Source organism: Neltuma alba, unplaced genomic scaffold, assembly GCF_004799145.2.
Source record: "Neltuma alba isolate B1F8T4 unplaced genomic scaffold, ASM479914v2 tig00002635_pilon, whole genome shotgun sequence".
Taxonomy (NCBI): domain Eukaryota; kingdom Viridiplantae; phylum Streptophyta; class Magnoliopsida; order Fabales; family Fabaceae; genus Neltuma; species Neltuma alba.
Genome location: NW_021632945.1, coordinates 23,958 through 34,051, shown reverse-complemented (window position 1 = coordinate 34,051; position 10,094 = coordinate 23,958). Strand labels below are relative to the sequence as shown.

The following is a 10,094-nucleotide window of genomic DNA, read 5'->3' as shown; positions in this document are numbered from 1 at the left end:
CTCACTTCATCACCCTATTAAGTTGTCCGGTATTATAAAGTCACTTGACGTGACTACTGTCTATTGGAGATAAGTAAGCCTGTTGGTCCAAAAAATTTATGGCAAGTTTTCACATTCACTTGTATTTTTTGAATGTCTCATTTATTCAACAGTGCGTGTTTGAATACTATTTAAACTTATTTTAATAGCATGGTTACAATTGAAAGTGGTTTCATATTTTGGTAATACACTGGCGGCTTGCATTTTTTATCCTTCTTAATGACGTGGTGGCATGGATTTTTCTTACTTCGTAAATCATGTTCCGCAAAGCTATCTATTATGACCTTTCACATTTATTCTCTACGCAAATGATTAGGGAAACAAGGATTCTTCAATTTTCATAAAGTTTTTCTCTGTTACTATTTTCTATCTGTATAGACAAATAGTTTGTGGGTTATTTGCTATGATATTGTCGTAAAAATCAACAAATAAATTCTGTCTAGCAAAGACGACAATCAAAACGTAGTGAATGAATTGACTCTTTGTATGATTTTATTCGATCCCAAGAGAAGTCAAAAAAGAATGGGAGAATTAGTTTCAAGAAGAAAAATAATTACTAAAAAATCCTAATAACAACTTGAGTAGGGTATAGTGACAAGTTTTAAAATAAAGAATGACAATTTTTTAGATTTATTTTGTAATTTTTTTCCTCAGAATTTTATTGTAATTCTCTCAAAAAGAATTTGATATGATAACTAGACAAGGCCGAATTAGACATTTCAAAACAATATATAATAAAAAAATGGCATTAAAAAGGTTATAAATTATTAACAAGGACTTTAAAAGTTAAAATACTTGTAATAACTCATTCTTCAATTGTTTTATTTTATAACATTGACAGAAAAGTTATAATTTTTAAAATATTATCAATATTTTTAATTATAATTTTTATTTTTATTGAAAAATAATTATAATTATATTTTTTAAAGAATTTAAATAGTAACAATTTATTCTATCGGTCTCCATTCTTTTTTTTTAATAGAAAACAATTAAAATGCATTAATTAATTATAGAAAAAAGTAATACAAGAGTATAACTAAATACTACATATGATCTTTAATATAAAAGCTAATTGACTAATTTAAGTAAATTAAGAAAGTTTATTAAGTTTGTTATTTATAATAAATAGGTGTTATCTTTTTTAGAATATCCTTACTAATAATGTTTATTAGCTAAAACTATCACTTGATGTATGTGTTCCTAAGAAAAGAAATTTATTCATTTTTTGAGGTTTCCCAGAGCGTGGAAACATACAAGAACTCTTGAATTGAAATGGAAAAATAAATGTAACTCCAGTTACTTCAAAAAACATTTAACACATAAAACTACTATAAGAGTTACTCTAAAAAAATAAATAAATATGAGAGATAAAATAAATCAGAATCTTGTATTTATAATTAAATTAAATATCAAAAGAAGAGGCGAGAAATAAAATTATAGAGAAGAAGGTGCCTGCATATGGGATGCTAGTGTTGACTCTCTCCCTCCCACTGTTTTCCCTAACATAAACGTTGACGGTGTTTCAGAAGTCAAATAGCAGCTTCTTATGCACGCAAAACGGGACCGCGCCCCACGTCGAAATTCAAATAAATTGTCGACGGGATTAAAAACGAAGCAAGACTGAACAGGCCGAAATTACTTTCAGTGTCGTCTCAAGATTCACGATGGCAACTCCAAGTCTCTACCGAAGAGCCCTCCCTTCTCCCCCCGCAATCGAGTTTGCTTCTCCCGAAGGAAAGGTACATCGCTACAAAATTCAGAAGAAAAAGCATCAAATCCCTAATTTTGGCAATTTAGATCCATTCTTCAAATGATTTTGTATGATTAAGGATCGTGAGGTTGTGCAGAAAATTTTTGTGGAAGCTCTCGCACAAGGAACCATGGAAGGCTTCTTCAAATTAATTTCATACTATCAAACGCAATCTGAACCTGCGTACTGTGGACTGGCCACACTTGCAGTCGTCCTTAATGCACTTGCTATTGACCCTGGTAGAAAATGGAAAGGTGTGTCTTTCAGTGCTTTCTTTTTCTTTTCGAATCAGGATTTCTAGATTACGTTGAGTTATGAAAGGATAATCAAATGCGACATCTACTTTGTATGGTAATGTATTGTAAAGAGCTTCTAATCCTTTGGAGAATCTTCACGTTCATATTACGTACTCATTGGATACCACCACGACACGGGTACCCTCTTTTTCTTGCCACAAAAGGAATTGTGTCAGGGTTTGAGATTGCCGCGAGCTTGCGTTGCGTTGCTTTATCGTACGTATCAATGTCCGTTGCGTCTTTAATTTTCAAGGACATAATGTATTAAGATCTATTAATTTCTTTACAAGTCGCCCCGTTGTCAGATAGCAACCGTGGTTTTCCTCTCTTAATTTCTAAGTGCACTTCTCACTTCTCTGTTTTAGTCTCGTGAAGCTTCAATGAATCATTGGGATACTTGAATGGAGTTCACATTTCCTTGTATCTTGAACCTCTCGCAGATCCTTCAGGCGACAGGCCTTTATCTGATGTTCTTTTGACCATGCTGGCTGCGCAGAGACTTTGTTAGACTGAAGTCACTAAATTAGTTGGCACGTTTGCTCCGTAGCCCCATACCAATTATGTCTCAACTTAAGTGCTATTATATTGCTTCTTAACAGGCCCTTGGAGGTGGTTTGACGATTCCATGTTGGATTGTTGTGAGCCTTTGGATAAGATTAAAGAGAAAGGCATTACATTTGGAAAAGTTGCGTGTTTGGCTCAATGCAATGGAGCTAAAGTTGAAGCATTTAGAACAAATGAAACGACGATAGATGATTTTCGCAAGAATGTAATTTCATGCAGTGCTTCAGAGGATTGTCATGTGATCGTATCATACCACAGAGGAGTGTTTAAGCAGGTATCGTTGTCAATGACAAGCTAAATATGTCTTCACTTAAATGTTTATACAGATGATGCGAAATGCCTTATTGTTTTGCAACAGACTGGAACTGGTCATTTTTCACCACTAGGAGGCTACCACGCGGAAAGAGATATGGTCCTCATTCTGGATGTTGCACGTTTCAAGTATCCTCCTCACTGGGTCCCGCTTACCCTTCTCTGGGAGGCCATGAATACTGTCGATAAAGCCACTGGACATTATAGGGGGTAAAATCTATTATCCTAACTTGCTTTTTGTACCGATGTTCATATTGAAATATAATAATCCATTATTGGTTTGTATTGTGATGGTGCTCCTTGCATGCTTCTGTCAAGATTTACTATGCTGGTCGTTTCTCTATTTTGGAAGTAAAGATTGCGCCCATATGTTGATATTGAAGTCAACTTAGTGACCTTTCCATTGACTCATGTTATGAATATTTGAGGTCAGACCACTTTGACATTTATCCCATCCCTGTTTCATAAATGTATGATGTACTCCCGCCTATTCTTCTTAGCGATGGACAAAGTCTTCTTAATAATGAAAAAGAAATTAAAATAAGGAAGTTCTCTATTTAATTGTTGTCAGGCATTAGTGTACTAGCTTGATTCATCTATTTAAGTGCCTATCTGTAAGCGGCATTACGGTTTTCACCAATCTTTTTGTCGTAGTAGCATTGTGGAACTTAATTTGTTGGCGATAGGGACGGAAGTTACATAAAATCAAATGTTCATATCATCTATTATATTTATGGCTCACTTCGCATGCTTTAAATCCTTTCAACTTCTATTTATTTCTGTATTCTGTCCGCCAAAGTGGTTTTGGATGTCTGTCTGATCAGCAATTCTGATCTCAAATCGGTTATTTGAAAGTTGTATTATAAGGTAATGTCAGTGTCACTAAGGCGTACTAGCTTTTGTGATGAAAATGTTATGATTTTGTTGTTTTCCTCCATTTACATTTGGAAATGTGTAATTTTCAGGTACATGGTTATTTCCAGATTTAACAGAGCAACATCAGTACTTTATACTGTGGTACTGTGACATTAATTTATCTCTGTCTAACCATTCTAGAACGCGTACTATATTTCTAAACTAATGAATCTATACGAACTGTTAAGGAAATTTGATTTGACTTGCTATAAAACATGTCAAGTCAACAATGAGTAGGTCTTGCTTTTGTAATTATATCGCACTATGGGAAATCTCAGCCTTCTACATGTTAATTGCATGGAATATTTTAAATATCATTTATCTGTGTTTCATTTACCTTTTATATTTCTTAAAGAATTCTTTCATGATTTTATTTTTTATAATTCTTCGTCTACTGACTCTTCAATCTTTTGATAGCTTGTTCCGGTTTTTTTTTTTTTTTTTTTGGGGGGGGGGGGGGAATGCAAACCATTTATCCTAGTGTAGAGCAAATGCCTCATTCAATTGAGACTATATGCAGAGTTGTAGACATGAAGGTTGGAACAGTGTTGCTAATTACTTAGCTGAAGAAGTCCCTCTCCTTTTGAAGTCAGAGGATTTAGAAGACATTCAGAAGCTACTTTCTGTTATATTCAAGTCTCCTCCTATTGAATTGAGAGGGTTTATCACATGGATTGCTGAAGTTCGTAGACAAGAGGATGGAAATCTCACCTTGAGCGAAGAAGAGAGAGGAAGGCTTGCTATCAAGGTTTTTGACCTATTGTTCATTTCCTATTTTCCTTTACGGATAAAAGGGTTTTTTTTCCTACTGAAAAATAAAAAATTTTCATTTTCATATCGAAACCTTTATACATTGGAGAAAAATTTAACACATGGAAATGTAATAATCGACAGCTTTGGAATTTCAGGCAGAGATATTGGAACAGATTCGAGCAACTGCAATCTTCAAACATATAACTAGATGGTTGAATTCTGAAATTTCATGTTGCAGTCCTTATGCAAACCTTGATGATAAAGTCGTGTTACCTGCATTTGCTGCAAGTCTTTGTTGCCAAGGGGTGGATCTTTTGACTGGTTGTGATGGGGTAGGTTCGTCAGGTGGAAAACGCTGCAGTCAAATAAATGTACAACAGATGCATGTCGATTCTGAAAATCCAGTGGCATTGGTTTCTGGAACCTTTAAAACTGGCAATAGTGAACAAGGGGTTGATGTTTTGGTTCCTCTTTGTCAAACAGAGCCAAATAGGTTGTGTATTTCCAATGAAGGACGCTGCATTGGATTGCACCCATCTACTGCAGATGTTTTAACAGTGCTTTTACTGGCCTTGCCCTTGCATACATGGTCAGGCATTAAAGAAGAAAAGCTGCGGGTGGAAGTTACAGACCTTGTAACGACTGAAAACCTACCTCCCTTGCTTCAGGAAGAGGTACTAACCTCTTTTTCAACATTATCTTCTTTTTTAAGGTTTGCTTTATGTCCGGTTATATTTGCTTACCTTAGGCCCTTATCGTAAAACCAGTGACTTCTGTTTTTCCCTTGTTGGAGAAAAGAGTTTGCTGCCATGTTATGGTGAGATATTATGTATTGTTATATTTAATTAATAGCTAATAGCTGATCATAGAGTAAACTGAGAATGAACTGATCCTCAGCTAGCCATTGGTGAATTCTTTCAGGCATTGTTCTTGCGAGGGCAACTCAAATTTCTCATGACTGATATCAGTGCTTCGCCTTCATCATGATATTTTGGTATTGGGTTTGTAACAACTAATTATAATTCCATTAGATACTGATTAGGCCTTTTAGGCGTGCCATTGAACTTGGGATCAATGCAGTTCCTCGGCCTTTCAAGTGTTCCTTCGTCCACCCTTTATCACGAATAACAGGCAGACTCTGCGGGTGGGACACGAGAATAATTCATACGCCTCTGAAAATGGAGGACTCCCTGGTGGTATTCAATTAAGCATTTTTGTTGGAATCCATTGTTGGATTACTAGTTCTTATCACAGAGATAGCTTTTTTGCAAAATTTGACACGAATTCATTATTGTTATATGCTCTATTACTTAATCTATAAGTTAATACATGATATATACTTCAAATACTAGAAAATTCTGAGGACTGCTCTCCCCTACAACATTCCGTTTGAATGGTTGATCAAGAATGTGATATCATGTTTTTTAATTATTGGCTTGGTGTAAAATGAAGGCGGATAGAAGGTGACTATAAAATAAGCAGCTATAATTTAACAGTTCAACGCCTGGCAAATGGCGGGAAGAAGATTCAAGCAGGATTTTCCATAGAACTAACTTGCTTTAAAGAAACTTTTTAGTTTTACTTTCTGGTCACTGATGGGTGCAGCAAACCATGTTATCGGCTGCAGTCGGAGAGGAACTGACCCTCAATTTGCATTCAATCTTTCTTCTTTTCCTTTTTCTTTTTTATTTTAATAAATTATAAGAAGTAACATTTCTGGCTTCAGCATCAAAACGCTTGCCGAGCAAAGCAACGGTGATGATGCATTAGAGATTCACTCAATTGACTTGCGAGCATTTTAACTTTTGAGAACATCCGTAACACTAACAGTGAAGGGGTATCACGTCCAGTACCAGATGGAAGGGACAAGGAAAAGGATCATTTGGTGGGAAAATAAAAAGAAAAATTCCAAAAAAGTGACTGTTAAATTTTAAAATGACAAATCAGTATTGGTTACTACACTTATAAAGAAAATGACTACACTTACAAGTAAATAACAACATTTTTTGTAATAATCCCTGATTTGTTATTTTGAAATTCAACATTATTTTTTTGGGATTTTCCCAAAATAAAACCTTAGAGGCAGAGGAGAGGATCATACATGGGGATCACTCTGGGGATAATGGGACACCAGATAACTAAGGCCTTGTTTCTTCTTTAAAATATAGTGAGTGTGGAGGATGATAAGAGTTGTTGTTTTTTCTGATTTTATTTAGTTTATTTAGTTATATAGTGTTGATGTAGTTTGTTTGGACGGCATTCAGTTATTATCAAAACTAGTTCAGATTGTACAGGTATGAATTCACCATCCATTTAGGTTTTCTCTGTGTTATCTTTGGTCCTATCTCATGTTTTTTTGCACAATGATCCTTCTTTTACAACGTCGCGGGGTCCCCTCTCTAGGTAGTGAGATCTTCTTTCATGGTTTTTTTTTTTCCACTGGTCACTGTGAATTTGATTGCTTCTTCGAGGGCTATAAATATGATTGCAATCCGTGAGTCATTTTTTTCAAACTCAAAAGACCAAGGCATGTGAGTTGCAAGGTGGCAGAACCAAGAAGCCTCTCTCCCATCCCTTTCCTCTGGCACAGTATGCTCCAATACTAGATTTTCAAACATGTCTTAAAAATGATTTGGAACTTATTCTACTTTTTTGTGGTACTCGTTATCACCATATTGGTAGGATGGCTTTATTTTTAGTAAGAATGGGTACACACGTGAATACTACATGAACTAAGTTTTTGTGTGGACCCAAAAAATTCTCCAAGTCCAACTCCAACCTACAACTACAAGCTACCAAATTTTAGACCTCTACTTGCTCTTATTCAAAACCACAAAACTCATTGTATTGTTCAAATCTCTAATATGTTCAATTGTAGAAGCAAATAAACTGATAGCTATCCTGTGGGGTAGAAGTTGGTAAATGGGTTTTTACAATACCGTTATCTACTCTGACTTTGATTCTTTTTTTTTTTTTTTAATATTACAAAGGCAAGCTTAGAGCTTGAGATAGTTCAAAGATAGTCAACTATCCGTACAAGTCCACTAGCTATTTCGGGCATGAGATGGAATAGGATCTTGTCCATTAGGTCCCTAGGTTGATCTATACTCTCCCTGAATGCTTTCCTACATCTGTTTTTCCAAATGACCCGGCAAACGGTTCCAAAGATTCTGTTGCACGACCATCTTGTAAATTTCTTGCCTCCTGGGTTGTTCTTCATGTTCCACCACAACCACACCTGTAAATTTCCAAAGAAAAAAACAGAATAATAATGAGGGTTAATGATAAGTAACTATACTCTTTTTGCTGCCTCAGTCTCTCAAAGTATGAAATGTATTTTCCTCCCAATCACACTCAAAGGGGCATTCATTGTTTTCATTGGGACGCTCTTCACTTACTCTATTTTTTAAATATCTAAGTAAATGTTGTTGTTGTTGTTGATAAAATAACACTGATGCAATATTATTGTTTCTAAAGTTGCCAGTTACATTTTAGACAGTTATGTTTTTCAAGTTGGAATATTATTTGACTGATGATAATATATATAATACTTTTTAAAAACTAAATATTTTAGATATTTCAGTTATAAAAATCTAAAATCCTAAACCATTCTATTAACTAAGAAATGATGAAATGGCCATTTCTCATCTATAAAATAACGCTCACACTTATTTTTCTATTTAAAATTATTGAAGAAGCAAAAAATTAAAAAAAAACAGGAAGGTTTGAGAAAAATTAAATATCTTTTTAAATTGTTGAAACTGTATAGATAAAAAGATAATTGGTTAATAGGATTGGGAAGTTATTATTTTTGTATTATCTAATTTAAAATTTAAAATATTTATTAACACTAAAATTAATGTAAATTTCAAATTTTAAAAATATATCATGGTTGTTATACTTGCCATGATTTTCAGAATCAAGAAAGTTATTTCATGCAATTCAAATGAGAATATAACAATAAATATTTTTGGAATAAATAACTCTTGTTGACTTTAAATTTAAGATATTTTTTTAAGATAACTTTTAATTCTAAAATGTAAATAACAACTCAACTAAAATAATTTAAATAGAAATAATGTGACATAAGTGGCAAATTCATTATGAGAGATAACTGCCAATTTTTATCAAGATAGGGTGAGAAACGCATAGATAGGGGAGGTGTGCATAAAATTTCAGTTTTTACAAAAATAGAAAAATAAAACCTATTTATCTGTATCATGGTGAGGCTATTTGGCAATCTCTCATCAGATCCTGCTTTATACCCTACTTTTATATAGTAATAGATATATATATATATATATATATATATATATATATAGTGAGCGTCACGCTTCTAGTTAGGCAAAAACATACCCCACATGTATGCCGACAAAGTCTAGACCTTAGATTCAAATTCAATACGTTTTGAGCACGTATTCTCCCCGGCAATGGGGACACATCCTGTGATTAGGAGACTGTTGAATTGGATTGAATTTATTGCTTGGCAATCCTCGGTCCTGATATTTATGTTAGTTGAAAATTAAAATTTATTATAAATGTAATATCTTAATTCACTTTATATTATTCTTTTTTTTAACTAATATATTTAACTTGTAAGTTAAGGTATAATTTAATATTATATGAGTATTTTGAAGAAATTATGTCACATTTATTATAATTAAATAATTTATTTGATTTTATTAATTAATTTAAATTTTAAAAAACCCTTATATTAAGAACTAGAGAAAATATTAAATAATTTTTATAAATATAAAACTTTAGAGGTAGAAGAGTTAGAGGGGAGAATCGTACATAGGAATCGCTCTAGGGACAGTAAGACGTTTCTAGAGACCCCACATAATAGGCCAGCAAAGTTTGGACCTCAGATTCAATACATTTTGAGCACGCATTCTCCCCTAACAATGGAGACACATCCTTTTTAATTCGCTTTATATCTCATACATATTAATTAAATAATTTTGTTGACTTTATCAATCAATTCAAATTAGTTAAATAATTTTTATATTAAATAATTTTTATAAATATAAATTGCTAATTTGCACCGTTCAAAATTGTAAAGACGCATTAAAGAGTAATGCGCAATAGAAACAAACCAAGTCCACTCATTCGCACAGTAACAACGGTTTCACCGTTAAATGCTGAGTCGCGTGATGCTGTCTTAATATTGGCGCTACGTCTGAGCATCACTTTCCCCATTTCGGTGGATATCAATTTTGATTCATTGTTGCAGCCAAAAAAACAAATCATTCATTGGTCGCACAGATATCCAAATCATCCACGTTAACATATCCTCAGCTCTTTTCCTCCACCTTTCCTGATCAATTTAGGCTTTTAAATTTGGAAAAGGAGTACAAAAATAACAGAAGCAATGGACAAGGAAAACAGAGACCACTTGGGGGGCAAGCAACAAAATAAAACTTTTCGGGAACCAGGCATCGTACATAGGAATCTCATTGGGCGGT

General features: G+C 33.7%; 1 protein-coding gene across 2 annotated transcripts; it reads left to right on the top strand.

Moving 5' to 3' along the window:
• Window positions 1-1,570: 1,570 nt before the first annotated feature.
• On the top strand, window positions 1,571-5,985 carry LOC114734410 (glutathione gamma-glutamylcysteinyltransferase 3-like). Of its 2 annotated transcripts, XM_028922048.1 has the most exons (8): window positions 1,571-1,778; window positions 1,887-2,043; window positions 2,685-2,923; window positions 3,008-3,171; window positions 3,927-3,978; window positions 4,397-4,624; window positions 4,785-5,303; window positions 5,551-5,985. In XM_028922048.1, the coding sequence occupies exons 1-8, from the start codon at window positions 1,704-1,706 to the stop codon at window positions 5,614-5,616; spliced, it is 1,500 nt and encodes a 499-aa protein (XP_028777881.1). In that variant the 5' UTR covers window positions 1,571-1,703; the 3' UTR covers window positions 5,617-5,985. The 2 variants fall into 2 exon arrangements, with proteins under 2 accessions (XP_028777881.1, XP_028777887.1); XM_028922054.1 differs by lacking the exon at window positions 1,571-1,778 and having other exon boundaries at window positions 1,973-2,043; window positions 2,526-2,923.
• The last annotated feature ends 4,109 nt before the right edge of the window (window positions 5,986-10,094 follow it).

Excerpts from the sequence above, each read along its gene's own strand:
- LOC114734410 (XM_028922048.1), top strand. The coding sequence starts at position 1,704 with ATGGCAACTCCAAGTCTCTACCGAAGAGCCCTCCCTTCTCCCCCCGCA. Across the intron at positions 2,044-2,684 it reads CCCTGGTAGAAAATGGAAAG|GCCCTTGGAGGTGGTTTGAC; the intron begins GTGTGTCTTTCA and ends GCTTCTTAACAG. Across the intron at positions 2,924-3,007 it reads ACAGAGGAGTGTTTAAGCAG|ACTGGAACTGGTCATTTTTC; the intron begins GTATCGTTGTCA and ends GTTTTGCAACAG.